The following is a 25,942-nucleotide window of genomic DNA, read 5'->3' as shown; positions in this document are numbered from 1 at the left end:
TCAAATGTTTGTGATCAAACGGAACACAAGCCTTTTTCTTTTTCTTTTTTTTTTTTAATAATCTTGCAATTTTGTGCAGCTCTCTTTGTAGGGAGTTATGCTGTTGTGTCTCTGTATTCTGGGGAGGCACTTGTCAATGAAGCTTTCTGAGCATAAGCCTACACAGACACCCACTTGCAGATACTAGCAGACCTGACCAAAATTCAAATTAATTTGAGCAACCCGGTCTAGCCGATGGTGTCCCTGCCCACGGCGGGGGGGCTGCAACTACATGATCTTTAAGGCCCCTTTGGACCCAAACCAGTCTGTGATTCTAATCTCATTGAAAGAAACATCAAGAGCCCGTCACGCTGCATTCACCCATCCACCTGCACAGGCAAAGAAACGTGCTCAGCCTCTTGCAGGGCTGTTTGTGCCCGGGATGGAGGGCTGCCTCCTCCAGCTACAGCCGGAGCTCTAACAGAGGTGCCAGGAGGGAAACCCGCTCAGGTGGGGAGGAGACGGCTGAGGTGTGACACAGGCTGCCTCCACCGCCGTGGAAACACCCGTCCTGCCCTCCCTGCCTCCTTTGCCAGATCACTACAGGATCTGCTGCTCTTAACCAGCTGTTCATTTACCCCTCCCAGGCAGCACAAGCGTGCAGAAAAGCAACAAGTGCATCAACTTCTGCACGTTTCAGTCTCTCCACGAGGCAGAAGTAGGCCTGCACCAAGGGCACCGCAGAGAGCCGCGGCAGGCCTCAGCAGCGGGCTCTGCAGACCTTCTGCTCACCCTGGGGAAGGGAAGGGGCTCCGTGAGCACCACGTTTGCCAACCACTGGAGAGCAAGGATGGGAACGCTCTGCCTACCCAATAAAGACCTTGGTATTTGGGGAGCGAAGAACATGCTGGAGGTAGCACTATGCAGGTGAAGCAAAGCAAGCCCCTCGAATAGAAGCTCATAAGCACCTGCACAATGTTATAACGGATCACTACTCTTTCTCCTACAGTGGCCAAAACTTACAGAAGCGGTCAAACACCAAACACAGGTCATAATACGTGGATTATTTAATAAGTTTCACCAAGGAAAAACATGAAAAATGTCTTTATGTTTAATCTTTTAATTTTTGTTTTAAGGAAGCTTTAAAAACAGAAATAAACTCCAATTTTGCAGCAACCTGCTGGTGTAAGAGATCAAGAAAATGAAGACTACTAAGACATGACACGCACTGACTATATACTAATTTATTCACAAGCGTAGGGCTGGAAGAGACCCACAGGTGTTGCCTTTTCCATCCCTCTGCTGAGTTCCTGGTCCACTCCAATGAGCACAGACAGTTAAGACTTGCCTTACTGCAATTTTGCTAAACTGTCACAATGATGGATTTCTGACCACGGCTGACCAGCACATCTCAACATATCTGTAACCTCCAGGGTTAGGAATGACCTTTCAAACCAGCACCACTCTCTCAGAATAGAGGTTGCAGCACTTTCCCCCACCACGCATCATGATGGGAGGCTGGAGATGCACCATGGGGAAAATGTAATGTCAGAGGCAAAGAACAGTGCTTGTAAAATACTGCAATAGCCAGGATCACAGTTAAAACCCACTGCGTTTTTTCCTTAAAGGAGAAAATCTTACGTCCAGCATCTGTGCCTTCTTTAGCTTGTGTAGTTACTGTTCATCTCCTTTATTGATCACTCCTGCTGCACTGACTCTTTGTTACTCTTGATGAAAAATTGGGTGGTGTAATAAGAGCTGTTAAATAAGTACTATATTTCTGCTCAGAAGTGGTTGCATTTTAGTTGTAAGATGAGCAACTGTGTTCCTGAAGTGCTCTGAAATTTTTCAGGGTGAAACTGCTAAGGTTATTGTTATTTTCTTTCACAGCTAGAAAGAGTGCCCTGTTTAAATCCAGAAACGGCAAAAACCCTCCATTTCATTAGGTAGAAGAAAATGGCCAGAGAAAAGCCTGTTTTATGAGTCTGCTTGTCACAACAGATTTTCCTGCAGAGAGAGATAAATGTTTGAGACGTGAACTTATAAGTAGCCCCAGCATGAATCCCTGTAGAGTTAAATTTTCAAAACACATTACATGTCCTCTTTTCTATTAGAGCCAACAAAATCCATTCTTTACCAGTGGGAACTGAAAATCCATCTGAGACAAAGCAAACAACATTAAATTTTCCCAAAGGAAAAATTCAAAAGTTTTTGCTGAGAGACAAAATAAAATAAAAAGACAGTGCACCAAGTGACTTTGGAGACATCCATTTTATATTTTGGAAAGACAACTGAATTGTAATAGGCTTGGTGTGAACAACATATAGAAAGAATATGCTTACTCTGAACTCCATTAGATATTGAGGTTACGTGAAAATAATTCAACAGGAGGAAGAGCCTGGGTTTAAAGGACAAGGGAAGGGAATAATCGGTTTGAGAATGGACATGGACTAGTCAAGTTTTCAAAACCAGACAACCAATACACAACATGCATTCAGGTATAAGTAGCTGTATGAAAAGTCACACAGAATAAAAAATGAGGTTGAAAATTCTGTTAGAAAAGTTAATTACTGTCATTAAGGGCAGCATAATCTGGTGGTTGGTATACTAGTGGTTTACATTCAGCTCCTGGCTCCACTGATTGAGATTTTAATTCTGTTTTAAATAATCAATCTTAGTGTCTCTGACTGCCTCCTGATATCATTTGCCTTAACGTGAGCAGAACAGGCAGGGTCCCCTTCTACACATCTGTGCTCTGCACAGGCAAGAGGCGTTACCTTAACGTGCACACAATCACCAAAAACCTCTCATGACTATTTTAGGATGGAAAGCTCTGGGCAACCCCCAAAAAGCCAAGCCAATATAAATCCTCTAAAAGAACATTTATGAGGATTTGGAGAAGAAAAAAACAAATCAAAGATAAAACAAAAATGCAGATGACACAGAAGGTACAAACAACAATTTCAAGCATTATTCAAGTAATTTAAAAGCTAGAGTCCAATTAAAAACATTTTAGAGACTTTAAAAACAAATTAGCCTCAGATTTTTTAATTATATACCACTCGTTCTCCTTGGCTCGAGCTGGCTTGGATCATGAAAATCCATTTCACTTTCAATCTTGTACATTAGCACAAGATTGTAATGTTCAGAGTTGGAAAACATTTCTCAATTTTATTTATACATTTAAACATTAACCCAGGAGAGCAAGCGCACACGCTTCTAAATCAAACCTTACGCTACCTTGGCTCAAAGGTCCTGGTTCAAGCTAAGATGTCTAAATGAAGTGGCAGGTTCACGGCTGCATTAAGCCGCAGCATTTCATACGAGAGCGAGCGATAGGTAACGCCTGCTCGGTGCCCTGCAGCCAGGTGCTGGCAGGGTCATTCTAGGACACAGTCCTACAATTTTGTGTACAGATCGTTCTTTACGTGTCTATCCCTACTCTACCACTTCCAGCCAACCTACACTGACTGAAACACCTGGTATTTTCTGGTTTCAACGCTAAAAAATATTAGGGCACCAGGTTCAGGCTCAGGCACCTGGGCCATAGCAGCAACTTTCATTGGAGCTTTAATGAACCCTGTGCTCTGGCTACTTCTAATTTCCCAGCTGTGAACTGGGGGAAGGGAGGGAGCAGAAAGATAGTTAGCTTTGTAAAAATACTTTTTATTGCTGTGATGGATAAATATTACTTCTTCACTTAGCTCCTGTGTAAGAACAGGCAGCTACACACAGCTGTTACAGAGTCAGTGCCAGAAAACATGCAAAATCTGGCACTCAGGTGTACAGGGGAGAGGTGGCCACTCACTAAGTCAGCAGTTCCACCTGGAGCGCCCACGAAGGCACTCTTAGACCACACTTAAATCACCAGGCACCTCCTCCCAGAGCACCTCAGCAGAGACCCCAAGAAGCGTCCCGCTGGAGCCCTGCTCTGCGGGAAGAGCTGCTCCAGCCGAGCGCAAAGCGCAGCAGGGTCGTCATCCCACCGAGCACGTCCCACCGGGCGAGGGGCATCCGTGCTCCGCCAAGGCTGAAGCGCCACCTCTCCAAACACGAGGCTGATCAAAGGCCACCGTCCCCGTGCAGGCAGCGGGGCTTTGGAATGGATCTCAGGTTGCCCCTGCACGTAAATGTCACACAGCTGTTTATAAGAACCACCCTGATTAGGCCAGCCCTCCTGCCCCCTTGCTCAGCGTGCTTCCCAAAGCCCAGGCATTAACACCACCGGAGCAGACGCTTCTGCCAAGGCTCTGGCATTTGGGAGCCGATTCATTTCAGCCTGATTCAGGACTGGCTTTCTTACCTCTGATTTTCCTCCTTTCTCCTCTAAAACTCATAGACAAGGAAAAGTTAGTAAAGCGCCAGTAATACGGGAAACGTAACCCACAGAAGAGGAATGGGGACCATGAGCTCATTACAAACTCCTGCCTCAGGTGAACACCTGCTGCAGGCAAGAGCAAGCCCACAGAGAAGCATCTCTCCCCCTCAGGGTCACTTTGGAAAAACCCTGCAAAGCCACTGACATGTTTCTGGAGCAGATCACAACACCACCCTCAACAGCTTCGCTAATTAGCGCCTTTATTTAGTTATTTATTTTCCAACCACAGGAAGGTCGTATATTCCAAAGTAACAGCACAGACAGTTGTAGCCGAACAAACCCTCCACTTCCCATTCATCGCCTCCTGAAGGGAAATTGGGTTTTAATTCAGGCTTTAATTCAACCCGGACAAAGCTTTATTTTATTTACTCCAGGCAAACTCGTAACTACCGGCCCTGCTGCAAGAGAGATTAAACCAATTCATCACGCGGGAGCTCCAACCTCCCGTTACCGGTCGGAACCCGCGGCGGGAAGCCCGGTACGGGGCCCCGCAGCCCGCCCGGGACAGAGGACCCCAACTCACAGCCCCGGGCCCACCTGGGGGGCCGCCCGCCCGCTGCCCCCCCTCCACCCTCACCTCCTTCTTCACGTTCCACAGCAGCTTCTCCTTGACGGCGTCCGCCGAGCAGCTCATGGCGGAGCGGGGCGCTGGGCCGCCCGCCGCCCTCAGGGCCGCCCGCCCGCGCCGCTGCGGGAGCGCCCGCGGGGGGAAGGTTCGGCGGCGCCCGGGCGAGCGCGGGGAGGCTGCGGAGCGCGGGGAGGCTGCGGAGCCCCGCGCAGCCCCGCCGCCATCTTCCGCGGCGGCCGCTGACGTCAGGCCGGGGGCGGGGCCGCACCTGCCACCGCCCCGTCTGCGGGGGGTTTCCATGGCAACGGGGGCGGGGCCAGGCCCAGGCGGGAACCCGCCACCCCCGGGCCTGAGGGAGCGCGCGGGCCTGAGGCGGGCCCGGGCCGAGACCCCCCTTTCCCACCGCACCGGGCCTGGTCCCGCAGGAGCCGCGGCGCGGGAGCGGCCCCAGCCGTTCAGTACTTCCCTGGGAACGCAGCGGCGGCACAGCGGCCTCTCGAGAGAGAAAGGGAAGGAGTGTGAAGCATCAGGTTAGGGACATACGTTCAATCCGCTTTTTCTAGCGCTTGTTTCCGTATTTTCCGCTAAAAGAGCGAACAGCAGAGCATGTCCGATTCCCTTTCCGATCTAGGCAAAAGGACAGCACTTGGCAAAACCACAAGGGGTGCCCAGGAAGCGCTCAAGCTCTTCCTTCCAAAGCAAGCAAGGATGTAGGCAAGATGACTCCCTCAGCGAGTCCTCCAGCTACTGCTGAAAATCCTACATGAGTTGTGGCTGCGAGAGGTGCCACAGGAACAGCTGGGCAAAGGGAGAGCTCCCACGGGAGCGGTGCAGAAAAAGAGATGGCAGACAGGAGCTGGACCACACAGAGAACAAGACTGACCTCCATTAATGCAGGCAGAAAAGGGAAAAAGAAGAGTTGTTCCATTTTTGAAAGAGGCAGCAGATAGAAGAGACTGAATCATATCACCCAGTCACAAGAACCAAAAGTCCTACCACACTGAATAAAAGTAGGCTGTTTCTACAAGCTCTCAAACGACAACCTACCTTACACGTAAACCAATTCTCCACAACAACTGTGGGAAAAGAATAGCGGTATGCACTAGAAACCACAGTCCCATCAGAGAGGCTTCGCACCTTTCTGAACAGACAGATTACCCAAATTCTTTCAAAGACACTCAGATGCTTTGTGGAATAGTTTTTGCAGTTGCTGCTCACAAGAAAAAAAAACCCTCCGGCTTAGCTCAGAAAGCAGGGTAACAGCAGCAGAAAGAACAGCTGAACAGAATAGATTATGTTGGCTACCTCAAAAGCACACCTACTACAGAACACAGGCTAAATCTCTGGATCTAGTTCCCTGCTAGGCTGCTCTCAGTCAAGAAAGGTTAAAGATTTTAAAAATACAAGCTAGGTTACCTTTGCGGTAATACACATTGTGAGTAGACTTAATGAAAGATCAAAATGTTCTGTGATTCTTATTAGGAAATGAAGTTATTTCCATGAACATGAAAAAACACTGCCGCCAATGAATTGTTCTGCAATTAAAGCAAAAGCCCAGAGAAAAATCAAAACCAGTTGTCTGCAGAGCACCTGTAAGCACACCAATACCTCCTACAGCCTGCACTTGCAGGGCATAGGTGGAAGGTAGCCACACTCCACAGAACACAAAAGCTATTTGTCGATAAAGTAATTCTGTGGTTCAGGAATCCTAAACACTTGGTGAGGATCACAACTACAATGCAGAACAAAAGTGCAGAGACCAACATGACGAATAAAAAGTTATGATGCTGGAGAAAAATCACAGAAGACAAAATATAACACTTTATTAAAAATCAGTGTTCCATTTCCATTTAATGCACTGATAAAACACTTTAATCAATAGCTAATATGGTTACTGCATTAACTAAGTATTTTACCCATAAGGCTGACCCTTAAAAGTTAAACATGAAAATAAAACAAAGCCTGATGCTATAAGAAAACAGCTTGATCACAGAATGTCAGTTTAAACAAGATCAGCAATCATATTTGCTATCCTCTGGATACAAAATATTATAGAAATTCGAAGTCCTTTACTATTATTAAACAAATTAAGCTTTAACATCCCTCTGAGGTAGGAGAGGGTCTTCCCACCATTTTGTTACAGATGAGGAAAAATTACACATATACAGAAATACTGATTTGCTGTGTGTCACCGAGATAGTGGCGAACCTGGAAACAGGACTCATGCCCACTCACCTTAGCTCTCCTAACAGAACGGAGGGTGTGAAATTTGGCTGTAAAGAATTAATGCCAAGGATTGTCAGAGGGTATAATCTAATTGTGTAAGACAGGGACTGCTGGGCCAGACACATTCAGTTAAGGTATACTTCATCAGTGTTTCCAAGAGTGAATTGTGTCTGAAAATTAAAAAACCTTAAGAAAAAAAAAAATCTAATCAAAACCACAGTAAGCACTGCCTGTTCCAAGCAGAATGCAGCTTTTCTATAACACCACAGCATCAGTCCCTCCAATGCCCTCCCGGTCTCGGTCAGTTATTTTACATTTTAACCAAGAAGTGCAAGAGATAAAAAGTCAGCAGAATGGAACATTACGATAGGATAAATGTCTCCTGTTCCAAAAACTAAATGTCAAGGTGAAGGTTAAACATTTAGTTTTGTCTTGGCATTTATCAAGCAGTTGGAGGCTGCTACCCTGCCGAACTCTCTCTTTTGACGTTATTGTCTAATTAACACTGATACCGAAAAGCTGTTTAACAGAAGACGTCCACTCACGGCACCAAGTCTCCTTCTCTGTAGAAAGACTGAGGCTGTTTAGCAGTATGTCAGGACCCCATTACAGAAACACACAACCCTTTATTACAGTACTTGTACACACATGTCAGTTAATGTCTTCCATTCATTCTCCCAGTCTGATAATATAATACTTGAATGCACAAAAACTTCACATAAATTTAGGAGTGAAGAGGACAGTAAGGTTTCAAAAAGATCTCCGGGTGCTAACGAACGCTAACTGATGTAGTTAGAATTCATACATTACAAATGAGGCAAAAAGGCATTTCCTCCTCCTAAAGGCTCCTATAAATTCACAGGCACATCAGTAAATGCATCCATTGGTGACGGTCTATGTAGGAAGCCATTACAAGTCTCTTAACTTGCAGACAAATGCATATAATTAGAAATCTATATTGTCTTAGTAGGGATCATAATTTGTGATATTTAAAGCCAGCAGAGAAGGGTCTTAGGAAGCGCAGCTGTTCGCTCGCTCTAGAAGCAGACGGCTTACTACACGTAAATGAATGCTGCAGTTCAAAACCGCGTTATCCTTCGCAGCGCTGCTTTTTCTCCATTATACCAAGATTGTAAAAATATGTTCTAGAATGTCTAGAATGTTTTTGTCAAAACAATTTATAGTTTTTAATTAAGTAAAGGATGATTAAGATGAAAATACAAAGCATGTGTTACATTAAAACTACAGTATTCAAAATTATCAGAACCTGGTACTGTATAAATCAACATGCCATGATTTTGGTGGAAAGGACATTCGATTACCATCCTGTATTGGAGCAGTTCCAGACAAGCAGGACTCTTAAGAGAAAATAGTGTTCTACCACCTGTATTAGAAAAACGTCCAACCCATGAACTGTGTAAGTGATGGCTACATCCATGTCTACATTTAGTCTTACTGAGACTTCATGTAAATTACCCAACTACGTAAGCACTCGGGTAGGAAATAACCCCGGGCATTCCAGACTTTGAGAAACCCGAGTACAGCAGCCCTGCAGGGGCAGGGAGGGGATCTCCAGTACCACAATCCCCTTAGCCCTGTGCGTGGCTGAATAGCACACATCCCAGAACACACCTACACAGAGGATCTCCTGATGTTCTCCCATTCCCAGCGGGACACAAGTGGAGGGAACTATAGAACCACTAGTCAAACCCAACCGCACGTATTTCACCAGGATCTCTCAGCCACATCCTGAAAAATCTTACAGGACAAAGACCATGATTTTGAAATGTCTTTTGAATAGACGAAACTTTAGTGTTTACGCAATGAGATTATTACTCTGAGTACAGCTTACAGACTCTCCACAGCGGCCAAACATTGTTTAACATCATTCCAGTTCTAGTCATATCTTAATCTAAGAGCAGATGTTTTGCGATCAGTATTAATTGGGGGTAGAAGAGGGAGAATGAATGGGGAGGAGAGAAGGTGCAATGAAAAGGATATCTGTACATATTTAAAAAACATTCATAACTGCTTACAGTTCTTACCGATATTCCACATCCCACAAATACCAAGAAGTTATTCTGCACTTTTAAAAAGATTCTCACAACCCAGATGGTTCTCAAAACAGTTTGTTTCCAAGATTAATTTAATCTAAATTCAAATCAGAAATTAATACTACTTGTTGGCTCTGGGAGACAGGGAAAAGAAAACCAACTAAACCAAAACACAGGCTTTTCTCTGCCTCTTAGAGCATAAAAATTCAACAATTTGAATCCATGTCATTAATGAATCCTGGGAGTACAGCATCCAACCACGGAATGAAAGCCTCTGGACTAGCACACGGATCTGACGCTCATTCTCTTTCACACACTCCTTCCCATACCCATACTCTCCAGAGAAAAGAAATGCAAAGATGGCATTTTTGTGCTTATAACTTCTCTTAAACACAATTTTGCAAGGCTACCATCATCACTTAATCTGTTAACATTCACTATGATAGTAGCAAGAAAAAAGTAATAGAAATCATTTGCCAAGAAACAAAAGTGCCACACATGAATTTTAAATGGGAGTCTTATTTCTTACAAGGTGAAAAAAAATACAAGAGAATAAATTGAAGCTATTAAGTACAGTACAAAGACCTTATCACTACAGGCTCTGCTGGTAGTTTCAAAGCACCCACCACAGCGTCATTTAAATAGTTATCAGTGGAGGGGAAAAAAAAAAAATCCACATCACACTCTAGCAGAATTAAAAAAAAACAAAGCCACAAAAGTCTTTGTCAAAACTAATCTCAGCAGCTGTATTTTCACTGGCACAATAGAAAAACCAGCTGGAAAACAACAACTTACAGAAAGCAATGTGAAAAGAAAAGAGGTTATTAAAGAGGCCTTTCACAAAAAGGCAGGTGCATTACTGTGGCAATGCTACTTCCTGAATGTGAGGAGAATTAAGTGAATGCCCAGCTAGACCATAAAATCCTGAAAGTTTGTAGCCATTAGTGTTTTCTTACCAAGCCTCACCAACTTTATTTTCAAAAGCCTAAATGAGTGGAAATTTTGTTTTTGTTCCCTCCTCTGCTTCTATTACTACCAAACCACCTACCATCTTAACTCTACTTAGGACTCTACTGTATTAATTTGGGATTGTTTTCTTGCCAGGCTTTTGCAGTAACTTGCTTTAAATCTTATAGGTAGATTTGGCACTGGCCAAAGCAGTTCAAGACTAACCCTCGTGGAATCTGAAGCTTCCATGTTCATGTTCAATAAGGGAACATAAAAGCAGTTGTGGAGCACGCTCCACCGCTGTCACGTATCCGCAGCTGCCAATGAACTGCCATCAAGGAGTAACTGTTTAGGACTGTGGTAAAATTTGAATCTGCAACCTGCTGCTGAAACCTATAAGCAAACATTTAGAAAGACAGTAACAGCTTCCCATACTAAACTTGAAATTGTTTCCAGACACCCAGTTTGCAGAGCAGCCTTGACTCCAACCTTCTGAAAGGCCCTTTACAATTAGCTCCCAGCCAAGCACTCAGAATAAAAGGGATTATTTCAGTTTAAAATTCAGTATGTTACCTCTCTCCTGTGTCCAAAGCCTCTTACTGTTTCATACTAGAACAAGATTTCTGTGACTATTCTTCTCTTTCCACTTCAACTTCTATGCTCTAGAAGGGATTCAGAACACAAAACTTGAATTCACCCGTCGGTACAAGAACATTATCTAGGTCTTATAAAATGTTGTTTAGTCTGTGCTTCCCCAGTCACTGCAATTTTTCCCCTGCTGCCTGAGAAATTTAACATCAAATAGCACTTTTGGGCTACAGGAGGAAACTAATGTAAAACTAATTCCCCAGATTATCATTGTTTCTATAAACAGGATTACACTATCACAAGCCTGAACAATGGCAACCCTGCCACAATCTATTCCTGAAGTTTTCTTATTTGAAGAAGTTTCTTCCTTCACCATACCCATTTCTCCATCTCCCAAGACAAATCATTACATATATATTTAAATTTTCAAAGTTTTCTCATTTTTCACAAGGGGAGGTTTTTTGATGACTTGACTCTTACCTCTTTGGAAGAGCTTACCTTAGAATTAATGAGTTTTAAAGACAGCTATCTCGGAACACAAACCTTTGTATGTGTACTGGGGGAAAGAGGTGGGAGAAATCACACGTGCAGTGCATCAGACTACTGCATAGCTACCCAATTCTTCCGCGGGTTATCAGATGTAGTGTTTGCTAAGAGTAGTCATGTTCAAGTTCTCTCCACCCCCTCTTCAGTATCTTGATTTAAAAACTGGAAGTTCCATTATACAAAACCCTACAAGGTCAGGTATCTGGAAAAAGATTTTCAAATCATGCCATCTCATTCTGGAAAAGCAGTACTTCTCACCGGAAGTAAGAAACCTGGCAAGTCATTAGATAGGAAAGAGCAACCGCAAACTGTCAGAATCGGTGTTCCAAATTCCGTTCCTCACGTGGCATGAAAAGGGGGCCAGTCTGTATTTAAAGCACACAGTGCAAAATTAACATCTTGGTTCTCAAAGCCCTCGGCCTTTAGTGTTGCTTTGTGCGCACAAATGCCCATTTGCTTCTCTAGGGAGCCAAGAAGCCAAATGAAGATCAATCCACAGAGTCCAACTGATCCCTCCCTACTTCCTGATCCCCCTCAAAGAATATCGATATGAGCCTTGACACCAAACCCTCTCCCCTCGACTGACAGGCTAGTGGCCAAGCTGACGGTCATCGTAGGTGCTGTATCTCTTCACATGGATTCGGCGCACTCGGTCACGAAGTTCAAAACCCTCATCATCCTCACTGTGAGACGCCTGGCTTCGGCTCCTGCTTGTTGCTTCCAGCAGAGAGTTATCAGGAACCCGTGGTGTTTCGTACAGTAAGACATTTAGTGTTTCCTCATAAATTCGTGCCTCAGGAAATTCAACCTATAAAAAACAGCACATGTCCTTTTCCTGATCTAGACAGGATAACGTGACTGAACACATACCCTGAGTACAAACATACCTGAGCCATAAAAAGACATACACTATAAAGAGAGTAAAACCATTGTAAATGAGAAAGCTGAGCAAAGCAGTCTAATTGCTACTAGAGGATTACTCCCACCACCAGATCGCCTACCTCACCTCTTCTTTTAGATTGTTCTAGAATGGAATACAGTACCTCTGATTCTTAAGGGCTGCTGCTGGACCCTGGTCACCTTACCTGCACCACTGCAAGTCAGAAGTTAACTCGTGAAGTCAGGGAAACTCTGTAGATTTATCATGTTAATCATTATCATATTTCATGCATGTATTTCATCTCTTTAGGACATACTGTGCTTGAAAGCAAGTCTTTAGGTAACCTTTGCAAAATCAGAGGTGGGAAAACTATGAGAAGAATCTTTGGAAATGTGGGGAAATCAAGACACGCTGATTTTTGGGAATCTGCATTCCTGCTGAACTTTTTTTCAAACAGATATTCTGTAATTTTGCGCATAAAAGCACAACGATAACAAAAATATCGTGTTTCTAAACACTGTTTGAGCTCGTTTCCATTTTATTATTTAATCCATCCATGTCAGTTATTCTGGTTGGGACAGATCAGTTTCAGTCTTCTCCTTTTTGGCATATATTTTCCAACACTCTAGAGATATTTATACTCCCAGACACAACCATTTAGTTCAATTATACACAGCGATTACATCAGTGCAAGTGAAACACAGTACAAAGTAACTGCAATGAAGTAAACTTATGTAGGTATAATTAGGAGTAGAATTACTTCATTTAATTAGGGAGGAATTTAAAGGCATTTACATGCTTTAGGGACACAAAGTCCGTCAACTTTAAGAGACTAGTGCTACAACGTACATGCTTTCAGAATGACCAGTCTTTCCTTCTTCAAACCTGCTACCAGAGTCTTCTCTGAATCCCATCGAGCACATGGCAGCTTTCCCCTGGAGAGCGGCTCATCGGCAGCCCCCTCGGCAGCGAGCCATCCTAGTAACGCCGATGGCACTGACCCTCACTTCCAGCCAGGATTCGGGACAGTTGGTATCAAAGCTTTCCCAACAAGTGATATCGCTTGCCCCTAGCAATTTGGCTTAAGTGATACAAAACCTCTATCTTTCTGCAATGTATCATCAAACTGATTTTTTTTAAACTGTAAGAGACACGCGGGTAAAACTCCATTACCTTGGTTTGCTTCTTTTCTGTAGCGTACACTATAGAAGTACAACAGACTTCAGCAAGTTTCCGACCCTGTCCATAGAAAGACCAGCAGCAGATTTCGTCCCCTATAACATCCTTAATGAAAAGAACTCTGCCGTTGAACCGCAGAGAGAGCTTGTCAAACAGTTCTATGTTCTTCAGTAAGTTGTCATCTGAGTTACTGAAACACAGCAACAAAAGAAGGAATATGGGTTTTGCGGTTTTTCAACTGGCCATCTCTACAGGATTTACATGCCTATTCCACCAGTTTTAAGCATTGATCTAACTGCAGAATACAAATAAGTAGTGACTCATGGCCATATGCTGCCAAGAAGAGAGAGGGTAATAGCCAATTTCAGATACAAATAAGATGCTCCAATCCCCATGAGCAAACACACCAGCCTTTAGAGGTCAAGTTATATAATTAATAACGACAGCACAATTTCCCAAATCATTACATCAACTACAACTATCTCTTGACTGACGCTCAGGATGATTAAATCACATGCTAACTGCAGTTCTCTTCAGCTTAGCAACAGCAAAAGTCCAAAGAAGGCATGTTAGAAGGCCAGCTAAAAAACAAGGTGTTCTGCACAACATTAGGGACACCATATACAAGCTTCTAGGGTGAATATATTGTCCAGGAAACTAAGTTTTATTGACAGCCAATGCAATGTAGGGTCTTAATTACTTTTCAAAATCTAGATGTTCTAGAGAAAAAAAATACACATTGTATTATAGCTTCAAAATCAAGTAAAGCTATTCTTAAACTTTAAAATATTTTATTTAAATATCAACATCATGGCCAATCAATGACCAATTTGATTAGATAAAAAGCCCCCTAAGCGCCTTATTCCTCTGACATTAGCTCGAATGCAGCTGTATTGAAAATAAGTAGTCCTAGCCCCTTTGTCTCTTTTTATAGATGACTGGGAAATTATGGGCAGATATGTGGAAATTAGGGAACATATTATTGCCTAGACAACAAAGCCAACCTTGCTAGCTTTAACAGTAAAATTCCTTACTCTTTGCAACCAGAAGCTCCAAGTTCACGCCTTGCTGCCAGGAATCTACCCAGAGACAGGACGCTGTACTTTTGTATGCAGTATCTTAACTTCTGCGAGTGGTCCAGGAAGGCTATGAAATACTTGTGAACTGAGACACCGCTAATAAGAACAGCCGACTGGGCTTTACATAAAATACTTAGTCTGAGAAGTATTTCCATTCAGATCTAAATCAAAAAAGCATGATGTGCACCCAGAGAAAATCTTCAGCTCGCGAGAATCATTTGATAAAGCAACCTGGGGTTCAGCCAGTGACAAGCCCCAGCCTCCACAAGCAGCAGAGCTGGGAAAAGAATGTGGAAGTCTTCCTCCATTTGTGTTATCAGGCCACACTGACAATGTAACTGAGAAAGCTTCTTTTACACTGTTGATTAGGAAGAACAGAAGGAAAAAATCTGCCTGCTAGCAGCCAGTGTGGAATTTTAAATAAAGACGCCTCATTTAAACACCATCAAGGCATGCAGATTCATGCGGAAGGAATAATTAGAACCCTCCAGCTAGTGGAGATACCAGCAGCTCCCGGTATCTAGGATTCCGTTGCTCTCATTACTAGGACGTTTACATTTCCAGGCCCATGGTGATTAATATCCTCTTCTGTGCTTGCTTTAGCATCGCCGCCGTGAGCTAAAGGGTAACACAGGGAGGAGCCCAACACCACCGGCAGATACAGAATGCAGTCTGCTGAAAAACAGGCTGCTCTGCAGCACTCCCACAGGTAGCACTGCCTGACCACCTGGAACGTCACGACTGCTAGAATCCATCTCTCAGACAGACACACAGCTTGTCTAGAGAAAAAAGGATTCCAAGGCTGCACCTCAGACTGAAAAGGCTGAAAATGAGGATTCTGCATAGCATAAAGGATTACTCACATCGCTTCAATGACTGGTTTGGGAAAACCCAAAGTCATTCTGACAGAATCATAACAAAAGTATCACGATAGTTACAGCATGAAGCTAAATAAATAATGTTACTTTATGCAGAAGGAAAGCCAGAAAATTCCTGCCCTGGCCCAAACTGGGTTGTTCCTGAGCAGAACAGATACTTCCCTTTGTAACCAACTAATTAACTGATTTCAAGGCGCTGGAACATCAAGAATGTCTGTAGGTCAGAGAGTGCTGGCAGGGGTGTATGTAGACTCAAAAGTAAAGCTGAACTGATGAGGTAGGGATCACGGCTGTGTTAGCTTTGCGCTGACGAGGTAACACTCTGGTTAATTACCTAAGTTACATCTAGCTGCAGCCATTATTAACAGCCTCATTGTTCTTATCTCGTCCCTTGTTTCTGTTCATCTTTCTCACACAACTCAGCAGTTCACTAGACTTCAACAGATACAGTTGTGTTCTCTCCCCATTTAGATTCACATCCGTCAAAAATAATTGCACTCAAATCCATAGAAATGCACTATTTTAAGCAAAAATAACCCAATACAAACCAACCAACAAAAAACCCAAGTTAGGTTGCACCACATCTTCCTCCACTCCCACAGTCAAAGGGAAACTTCCAATTACAGTGGGGAAAAAACTGACATACCTGGTGTAGGAGTATTTATTGTTGCTTCTGTTATAAAGCAGCTTAACAACAGGCTATTGGGAAAGAAAGAAAAAAAGCAGAAAGGTAAGTTCTGTGTTTGAATACATTTGCGAGAATTCAGTTTCTCAGTGGATAGTTGAGGAAAAGCAGTTACTTTCATTGATGATTCTATCAGTCTCTCCTCTTCTTTTGGAGATGTGATTATAGGGATGCTACAGACAGGTTCACACAAGTCTTTCTTGTCCTGTTTTAAAGAAAGAAGAGAGAGAGGAAATAAACTCAAGAGATAAATGCTAAAGCTAACATCTGCTGCTGCCTTCTCCAACCCCTCCAGCCATGTTCCTGAATCCTGTGATGCAAAGGAAAAGCTCTGCGTTGCTATAGTAACCACACAGCGTTACCTTGATCTGCAACCCAGAAATACAGCGCAGAGATTTCTCATCCCCAGAAGGCAGGAGTAATTGAAATGTTGGGATGCAGGTGGATGTCCTTCTTAGCTATAGCAAGGACTCTGAGCTCAAGTCATATTTAAGTGGGTTTATTATTCTATCCTTTTTTGAAGAAAAGGATAGTCAGAGTTTGCACTAGTTTTAATCAACTCAGAACACTGCAGTATATAAGAATATCAGCTGCTATGAACCGAACATTTGGCAAGAACAGCATGTCACCAAAACGGACTTCAGCCCCTTGTGATACAAAAGCAACAACGAAGAGCATGTAGCACAGTCTGTGACTCCAGATTCCTCATGCAGCAAATTAAGGAAAGCTCAATAGCTAATAGAAAAGCCTTAGAACATTTTGTTTTGAGAAGGTTTTAAATTCCAAACCAGAAGGAGAATAGTCAGTGTGGCTTTGCACTTCTTTCAGTGAATACAAGTATGTTGAGCCCAGTACGCGAGGCATTTTTTATTTACTCAGTTTTGTCCTGCAAGAAACATTCATTTCACAATCTCAAGGCTAATAAGTTACATATATTGCATCTGGGCTAACCTTATTAAAAAGTTGCCAGAACAAGCTGAATTTCAATCAGCTGAATGCATAGGGATTCCTAAAGCTACCATGGGCTTATGTATTTGCAAAACTGATACAAAGAGAAGTCCTTAAAGTACTCAGTGCTTACCATATAGGTCTTTTGCTCCATCAAGATTTAAACTCAGAAAAAAAGTTACCATGTTTTCAAAGATTCAAACCCATTCTGCCTATTAATATTATTAAATTAGAAGTAATGTAAAAAAAGAAACAGTCCCTCTATTTAAATGACAAATTGTGAATACAGTTTCTACTTTATTCATCCTCCTGGCATCCCTGTGAAGTAGAAAAATGCTACTATCCCCATTCTGAGGGGGCAGCTGGACAATTGAAGCATGAAGGGAAAAAGATTTACCATCAGACCAGACATCTCCAAAACGACAGGAACTCGAACCTGTGTCTTGCACATTCTAGATTCACATAATCTAACCAGGGGACAATCCTTCTCTTCTTACAAAGAAATAGCTCCTTGATAATGCAACCACCTCACTAACAGCACTAAATGCCTTCAGAGCACAGGCACCCGTGGCCTGGAAGGTTGTGCCATGATAGCACACGGGTCTGAAAACACTTCCAGGAAGATCATAAACTAAATTCCGTCTCTTATTCAAAGCATCGCAGAATCTCAGGTGTGCATACAGAGAAAGGATAACTATGGCCATGACAAACGCGCTGGAACTTACTTGACTGCTGTCTCGTTTTCTTTCCAGGCTGTCTTGTACATCTAAGACTTGACACCATCTCTAAGGCCATGAAATACTTTCCCAAGTTGTCTTAAGTAAATTTTATAAGCAAAACACCCACGAAGAGCTTTAGAGGCTACTTCTATTTCTTACCTGCAGGGCTGCTTGGCACATGTCCACCAAGCCCTGAATGAGATAATATTTGGCTTCTGCCATCAACTCTTTGATCTCCTGTCTGTGTTTTGGAAGTGCAATCGTGTCATCTCGGAGATAGTTTAAAATTGTTCCAAAGTGCTTCCCACAACGGTCTATAAGGATCCAGCCTGAAAAATAACCATCACACCACTTCAATCACCTCAACACATTAGGGGCAAGAAACAGCTCCTCAAAGAGGTTGAATAAACCTAATGTTTCCCAAAACCGCACACAATACTCTTCCCATTTCATTCAGTGGAAGTCTTTACTGACTTTGGGCAAACTGAAGCTGGTTATAGAACAGAAGCTGACAGTGGAACCCCTTCTCTGGTACCTCTCGTATGTTCTCACTGCTTTCCAGCACCCCAAAAGAAAAGCCTCAAGCCAAAAATACCTGCCTTCATATCACAAAACACTAAAACTGCTGCAGGAACCTGACTGTGCTGCATCAGTGGATCAGTCAGTGGGCTGCCTGACCAAAAGTGTTATCTGTGCTTCGTCTTTTCTGTATTAGGTTCTGATTAAAGGAATGGACGTTTTTAACGACTATAGGAAGTCTAACTTACATCTATTTAACTGACTGTCCAAGCCATTCAAACCTTAAAAGAAAAAAAAGGCCAAAAAAGCAGCTTATTGTTAGGTAGGTTGCTTCTTTTATTTAGAGGCTTGTCATATCTCAGCAAAATGGGGGTGTCTTGAATTTGTATGGGAATGTGACAACTGCTGCTACAGCGTAATGCTGGGCAATTAGAATCATCACTAAGAAAGCCAACGAAAGACTACAAGAGAGAACTCACAAATGCTTGCAGCAAGTAGATTTGGGATAAGTTCTGTGGCCTAACCAGAAGGATTTGGCAGCTTTCCAACCACATCATCTGCTGTTGTTCGGAGTTAGAGAGAGAGAGAGAAGTGTTCCGAAGATGCTAAAAGGTAGACTAGTCCAGAAAACCCAGTATGGGATAAAAAGCTGTTCCAGCCTCCAAACAGGAGCAAAGAACAGGACAGAGACAGATCAGAGAGGGGATGCAGCACAGGAAACAGTAGCAGGCGGAGAGTCCTTGCAATTTTAAAACATCCCTGAACTCACTAGGAAACAGGATGTCTGACTTGCTGGCAAACAATAGCCATGTAGGATGCACACAGGCAGAGGGCTTAATACATTGCCAAAACCTTTTCCATAATGTGGAAGGCAGGCAAAAAAAGTGTTAGTTTGGGACCGAGGTACAGAAAACAACATAGGACAGTAAGCTAAACCACTGCTAGATTCTCCGGCTGTAGCTGTCAGAACATGAACCTTGTCTTCCATTCAGGCTGAGGCTCTTACACAAAACTGCTGGACTAAATGGATTTAGTTGTACGTAACACTCAACAAGACCCAGCCTACTCAAGAGGAACTTGGTTTAAATGATCTGCAAAATCCACACGGAACTGTTTCACTTTAAGTAAACACACTGTTGTGCACCAGGTCTAAAGTGATGTAGTCTGGGCACACAGAAGAGTTTTTGCATACAAGTGTTCAGAAACACCCAGAGGTTAAATACCTGCCAACCTCTCCCAGCCTCCTCTCCACAGTGTCACAACCCTCATTCCTACAGTGATGTTTTGCCCTGGACTACTAAAGACTGGAAAATTAAAGCACTCGTAGCCACTACCGATACTGGTTTTCTTACTTGTTCTCCTCTCTATATTACAGATTTTTTTAATGCAAATATTCAGTGTCCAGGTGACACATTACCCAACTGACAGCTAAATACTGTCACAGCACTGCAAGCCACAAGCGGAACATGCTACTGGGAGGAGGAAAAAAAAAATTTCAACATAGCAAGCAAGGCCATTATGAGTTTTAAAGATGAAAACGGAATGTCCCTCCCCACACACGCATTTCAAATGATGCCACTACATGACACCACGTAAATGACAACCCACATACTGTCTGTTCAGTCTTCACAACAACATCAACAATCTGCATACCAGCTGTGATCACAGGAAAGAGAACCAGTCCTTCCACTAGTTAATTTTAGTAACAAAAGAACACATTTTTATAAAGCACAGAGGATCATTAATGCCAATGGGATTTGGCTGCCTAATGTTCCAAGTTATTTTTGGAATATATCTTTCCCTACATCCTTAACTGAGTGTAGATATTAAGATATTTAAAAAAACACGACCAAAACCCAGTTGTTTTACAAAATTCTCAACAAAAGACACTCCCTTACCTTCTTTGTCTGTGAGCACCTCCATTCTGCCACTGAACATGGCCTTAAGCATCGTGTCGTGCCGGGTCAGTACTTGGACTGTAGTGTAATATAAAGAGCCCCCAACATTCAGTCGCACGTACTTGTTACCAAGGCTGCCCCCTTTGAAGCTGCAAGTTTTGGGCTTGGGCCCTGCAGCTGGACAAAGGGTGGTGGTTAGACACGTGTCCCCCGACATCTCCTTCTGTAGGTAGATGACAACCCTGCAGAGCGTGGGCTTGACAGATTCCGCCGTGATTGGTGAAGAGTCACGCGGCGCCAGACGAGGACGGCAAGGCAAAAGCGCTCATAACCACTGGGCCCTGGGAACAGAAAGGTGTAAGATCAATATGGAAGCCTGGAATTTCCATTTACAACAAAATAAAAGAGGAGATACTTTCCATAGATTCTAAGGACACGTCTACACACACTCTGACAAACAAGGCTGAGCTGTTTTCAGACAACTTACACGTCAGCGGATTGGTTGCTCAGCGCCGTGCAGCTGCACTACTGTGAGACACGCTAAACTTTTCTGGACTTCCCGTTATTTTGTCTTCAGCCAACACTACAAACACCACACAATACCACAGTCCAAGTTTAAATGCTAGCTGGAATTCCACTCCCTCTCAACTTCCCAAAAGAACACAACTTTCTTTTTGAGCTGAGCTGAAACACAATGGAAGAGCCTTCTGCCCCTCCTTCAGCTGGGGTGTGCATCTGCATGTGTGGGGTTTGTTGTTGTTGCTTTGGTTTTTAACTGAAGACATTCACAAATGTCCCTTCAAATGCCTCAACATGGAAATGCTGGACCATAACGTGCTCTTTCCTGGCAATTCCTTTCATTCAAAACTCTTCTTCCTCCGTTTCAGAATACCAAGCTGTCTTTGTAGTTTAATTTTAAAAAAAATAAAAATTTAACACCATTCCCCCGCCAGATGCATCCAGTTTTGGGTATATCTGGCTCAGTTAAAAAGCCAGCTAGACCTTCACTGCTTCCTTCTCTCCCCAGTCTCGCTGTGCTTATCTTTCCATCAACAATAAGCTTAAAATGAAAAGAAACAAATAAAAGAACAAAAACTCTGTCTAATGTGCCAGATACACAGTTCTCTAACTGGAAAAGTATAAATACAAGTTTCTTACCTATCCTTCTTCTAATAATTATTGTTCTCAAAAACATTTTGCTTTTTTTTGTTGTTGTTTTTTTAAAACTCTTTCAGACTACAAGTATCTCCTCCCTTCTCTGTTCTCTCCCTATAGCACATGAGTAACCTTTTATAAATAAATATAATAACCTGCTAATTATATTGCTATTCTACCTACATCCCTTTGCCTTCTCACCCCACCTCAGCTTTCAACATAGAAAAAAAACCCACAATCATCCATCTGTACAGCAAATTACTTGGCAGCTACAGATGGTATTTTAAAATTGGCAGAGATTTGAAGAACTACTGAACTTAGAACAACAGCTAAAATACAACGTGATTCTGCAATTCCTAACTCAGTTATTCTAGCTAAGCAAACACTACAAACACTGTCTATTAAATAACAAGCATCAGAAATATTGTGCGGATAATCAAGACACAAATCAATCTAAGAATTCTAAGCACCAAAAACACTCAGTTTGTCTAAAAATGCTTTAACTGAAACTCCCACTAGCTGCCATCAGTCTTTACTAATCAGCATAAAATGTGATAGCAAACTTCAGCCTACATCTGGGCAAGACAAAGTTTTTTCTGGCTACATCACTGGAGTTAAACAGTCCACGAGCAAACCTAAGTCAAAGGCAACTGCACACTGGAAATGGAACTGGCCAGAAAAGTCACTCCTGACGGGTAAGTGAGCAGCAGCAACCAAAAACTGTGTATTCTGGTCGTGGTATCAAACAAAGCAGCTGCGGGTTATAGAGAAATCAATCAGAAATTGTCCGAGCCTTGCGAGTAACACAGTTCCTCCTAACTAGTCATAGGTGTTTATGATAATCATTACCAGTAAGTAAATCAAGACCAGAAGCAACCACCCCTTGTCCAGCAGTTTGGTAATGAAGGAAACACACCTTAGGTCTACACAGCTATCACCAGCCCCTCAGCCCTCCCGGCTTTAGAGCGGCGGCTGTTCGCAAAGGCAGCCGGACTGTAAGGCCAGAGAAACCCTGACCCAAACAGAGCTCTCCAGCGACAGCAGCGATGGCTCTGAAACGCTCAGGAGAGCGGAGTTTTCAGTCAGTTCTACCACTTCAGACATTTACTTACTTCTCTGAACAAGCCGAACGAAGCTAAATATGGCAGAATCCCCCGCAGAACCAACCCGAGCAGGAGCCGGCGCTGCTGCTCTAACGTGTTTGTTAACTAACGAGCGAGGAGGCTTCTGCTGGAAGCAGCGCTACTGTAACCTTTAATTACCCCCGTTAACACCAGAGGAAGTTTTCTACCGTCCCTTCCTTCCTGCCTTGTGTGGGAGGCAGGACGGCTGCGGAACAATGACACAGCTCGGACACCCCCAGGAAACGGGCCCGGCTGAGAACTTCCATAAAAAGGAAAAACCTCAGCGGCTCGAGAGGGGGAAAAACCCAAACCCCGCACCCCCCGCGCAGCACCGCCTCCAACCGGCCACGCTTCGGGCCTAGATTCTCCAGCCCCGAACTGCTTTAAACCAAACGGTCCTCTCGGTTTTTCGAGACCCCGGCCCCGCTAAGCCAGGCCTGCGCAGGCCGGAGCAGCGCGGCCTGTGCTACCGGAGGCAGAGGGACCGCGGCCGGGCCACGGCACGCACCGAAGCCGTTACACACCGGGAGGCGGCGGCGCGGCCGGGGCTCCGCCAGTGCCCTCCTGGCGGGGCCCGGTCCGGTACCTGCAGAAGCAGACACAGGCTGGTCCGGCTGGAAAGGCCCAGCCCGGCTCGGCTCGCGCCCACCGCTCGCTACCCGCTGGGCCGTCAGGAACGGCCACACCCCCACCCACCGCCCGCCTTGCCCCGGGAGCGGCGGCCCCGGCGCTCACCCGCCCGCGGCCGCCCCACAGCCCCGCCGCCGCCCCCGGTGAGCTCATTTCCTCCGCGCCCGCGGGGAACCGCCAACCCGGAAGCGCTTCCCCGACTGCGGCTCCCGGCATGCCTCGCGGCGCGTCCGGCACTACCGCTCCCAGCGTGCCCCGCGGCTCCCAGCGTGCCCCGCGGCAGGCGCGGGCCGTCGCCGTGGCAGCCGCGGGCCGGGCCGGGCGCCGTGAGGTGACGGGGCCTCCTGAGGTGGCGGATCCTGCCGGGGTCGGTCACGGCTTCCAGAGCGCCCCGGGAGCGCCGCGCCCGCGGCGAGGAGAGGCGTTCCGCTCCTGTCAGCGCCGCCGCTCTCCCACCCAGCGCCCGCCCAGGGCCAGCGGGGCGCGGCCCGGGCCATGGCGCAGGCGGCGCTGGGCGCGGCCGGCCTCCACTTCGACGAGCTGAACAAGCTGCGGGTCCTGGAGCCCGAGGTGGCGCAGCAGACGGCGCAGCTCCGTGAGGAGTGCAGGGCCTTCCTGGACAGTAAGTCCTGCGCCGGCCGGGGCCAGCGGCCCTGCCCACCGGCACCTCCCCGCGCCCCCCGCCCCGCCCGCCGGGGCCGGAGCCGCCTCTCCGGTGAGCCGGCCCGGACGACTCTTCGGTGACGAGCTGTGGCTGCAGCAGCGCCGTGCCGGGGCCCCGGTCGGCCGGCTGAGCGCTGCTCCCTCGGCCGCTCGGGGCAGGGTGAGGAGAGCAGACACAGGGGCACAAAGGGGCTGGGGAGACTCCCAAGGACACTTGAGGGCTTTTCTCTGTTCTTACCCCTTTCATAGCCCAGCTGATAGCAAGGAGAAGCTTAAAATGTACTTGTTCACAGTGAACCCTAAAAATAAAGCTGCATCTAAAAATTACAGCATGTAGCAGAAGCATTAGTCTTGTTTAGGGGTGTTTTGAATGTTACTTGACAATTTTTTCTCTTTGCAGAAATAGTAGAATTTCAAAAAATAGTGGGTAGCTTAATTGAACTTGTTGATCAACTGGCAAAAGCTGCTGAAAGTGAGAAGATGAAGGTACTGTGCAATTAATTGCTGGCTTGTTGTGTACTCTGCTCTGTGCATGAAAAAACACATCTCTCCCTTCCTCCTTTTACGGCATAAGCAGTCTTTTTCTGTCAGTATTGGACAGGCATTTCCATGGTTGTTAGCATCTGTTTGTCTGCAGTGTGAACACACCAGCCTTTTTAATTGATATTAATGTCTAGAAGACTTCTACAGGCACACTCAGAGGGTCACATTACTCCTGCATTTAATAGTCATACTGTTCCTGCTTGTCTGTTTATTCACACATAAATAGAACATGTCTTTTTTAATCAGTCCTTCTACTAATAGAACTTTATCGTCAGGAGGGGCTCTGGGAGGAGGAGGAGGAGGAGGAGAAGGGCTTTCTAAAGACCAGATCAGTGAACAGCTCTGTAACTGATTATGTATTTCTGCATGTCACCAAGCAGTTGGGTTTTTTCCATGTTACTGCAGAAATAGAAATGAATGTTTAGCACAATTGTAAGTAATTGCTTTTTCCCTTATTTGTTCTGGGGAAGAAATTATAACCAGAGCTTGCCTCTCTGTAGGACCAGTCACCAGTGGTCAGTCTGTAGTTCCAGAGGAGTCGGTGACTTTTGTTCGGTGAGGCTGAAGGAAGTCTCACCGCCTTCATCTGCCCAACCTCTGCAGGACTGTTTGCCTGTTCCACCAGCCATTCAGTACTAAGGCATCACCCTCCTTCTTTGTTAACATGGCTGAAACACTTCAAAATCAACCTGCTAGTAGTGAAAGGGGTTCAAAAAAATGTAAAAATCCCAATCACCCACATCACCGACTGCCCTCTTTTGACAGGCCATCGGTGCGCGAAATTTGCTGAAGTCTATAGCAAAGCAAAGAGAAGCTCAGGAGCAGCAACTTCAGGCTCTAATAGCTGAGAAAAAGGTGCAGTTGGAAAGGTAAGTTTTTTACTAAATACTTCTGGGGCATTATGGAGGCTGGAAAGTCCATCTCGCCAGCTGTGCCTGGCTGCAGGACAGTCCAAGCTCGCTCAGAGAGTCGGGGGGCCCGTGGAGCGGGGCAGAGCCACAGGCCGGAGCTGCGTGAAGGCCCTGCCCGCCGCTCGCCAGAAGGCGGCTCGTCTCCGACGACTCTGTGGCCAAACAGAGGCAGCGTGAGGTCCTGCAGTTAAAGAAATCCCTAAAACTAGGAAGCGTGCCATGTGCGCGCAACTTGCAAAGGCCCCTCAGAACCACAAAGGGACGGCCCCTGGGCTGTCGTAGTGAACCACCTCACGTGGGCTGGAGGGAGCTGGTAACCCTTTGTTTTGTCTTTCAGATACCGAATAGAGTACGAGACTCTGTGTAAAATTGAAGCAGACCAGAACGAATTCATTGACCAATTCATTTTTCAGAAATAGAGGATTTTAAGATAAACTAACTCGGAAACTTGACCATTCGGGAATCTTGAGAATTTCAAAAATATGCAATTTTTCACTGTGTACGAATGAAGAGATGGTTTGTACAAATGGAAGTGTCTCATAATTCAGTGTGAATTACACTAAAATGGCAATAAGGAGAGCGTTCTAACAGATGGAAAGACTGTTCTGTCCTTTGATTTTATAAAAGTTTTGTACTGTCAGTAGTTCTAATTCAAATTATAGTTGAATTAATACTACTGTTGCTATGTTATGTCTCTCACTTTTTGAATTGTACAGCTCTTTCAAAAAAATCAGGAAATAAATTATTGTTTTCAGACTTTCTGGCTATACCAGAATTAGTTGTTTCTGCTATGTTATTTTTGAGCTTAAAAGTTTACAACTCCCTGGATAGTCATAATGCTTTT

The 25,942-nt window shown here is 44.7% G+C and overlaps 3 protein-coding genes across 15 annotated transcripts in view; 1 reads left to right on the top strand and 2 right to left on the bottom strand.

Moving 5' to 3' along the window:
- SGSM2 (small G protein signaling modulator 2) overlaps positions 1–11,338 on the bottom strand; it is a 69,668-nt gene extending 58,330 nt beyond the window's left edge. For 7 of the 9 annotated variants that reach the window (XM_074845617.1, XM_074845626.1, XM_074845621.1 and 4 more), the window contains exon 1: positions 4,935–5,156. In XM_074845617.1, coding sequence (XP_074701718.1) covers positions 4,935–4,991 — 57 coding nt within the window. In that variant the 5' untranslated portion in view covers positions 4,992–5,156. Of the gene's footprint in view, positions 1–4,934; positions 5,157–10,726; positions 10,811–11,239 lie in introns of those variants that run through there. The other 2 variants (XM_074845623.1, XM_074845622.1) reach the window with 2 other exon arrangements.
- On the bottom strand, positions 6,724–23,394 carry TNFAIP1 (TNF alpha induced protein 1). 5 transcript variants are annotated; one of them, XM_074845642.1, is made up of 7 exons: positions 23,222–23,394; positions 20,073–20,413; positions 17,815–17,984; positions 16,104–16,193; positions 15,950–16,002; positions 13,341–13,536; positions 6,724–12,095 (listed from the first exon to the last, which is right to left on the bottom strand). In XM_074845642.1, exons 2-7 carry the CDS (start codon positions 20,287–20,289, stop codon positions 11,877–11,879), a joined length of 945 nt encoding a protein of 314 aa, XP_074701743.1. In that variant the 5' UTR covers positions 20,290–20,413; positions 23,222–23,394; the 3' UTR covers positions 6,724–11,876. The 5 variants fall into 5 exon arrangements, with proteins under 5 accessions (XP_074701743.1, XP_074701739.1, XP_074701741.1 ...); XM_074845638.1 differs by lacking the exon at positions 23,222–23,394 and adding an exon at positions 23,087–23,173; XM_074845640.1 differs by lacking the exon at positions 23,222–23,394 and adding an exon at positions 22,938–23,079.
- Positions 23,274–25,873, top strand: IFT20 (intraflagellar transport 20). Its single transcript, XM_074845646.1, has 4 exons — positions 23,274–23,603; positions 24,045–24,130; positions 24,953–25,056; positions 25,436–25,873. Exons 1-4 carry the CDS (start codon positions 23,477–23,479, stop codon positions 25,515–25,517), a joined length of 399 nt encoding a protein of 132 aa, XP_074701747.1. The 5' UTR covers positions 23,274–23,476; the 3' UTR covers positions 25,518–25,873.
- The last annotated feature ends 69 nt before the right edge of the window (positions 25,874–25,942 follow it).

This window comes from Strix aluco, chromosome 19, assembly GCF_031877795.1.
Source record: "Strix aluco isolate bStrAlu1 chromosome 19, bStrAlu1.hap1, whole genome shotgun sequence".
In the NCBI taxonomy this organism is placed as follows: domain Eukaryota; kingdom Metazoa; phylum Chordata; class Aves; order Strigiformes; family Strigidae; genus Strix; species Strix aluco.
This window is presented reverse-complemented; position numbering and strand designations above follow the sequence as displayed.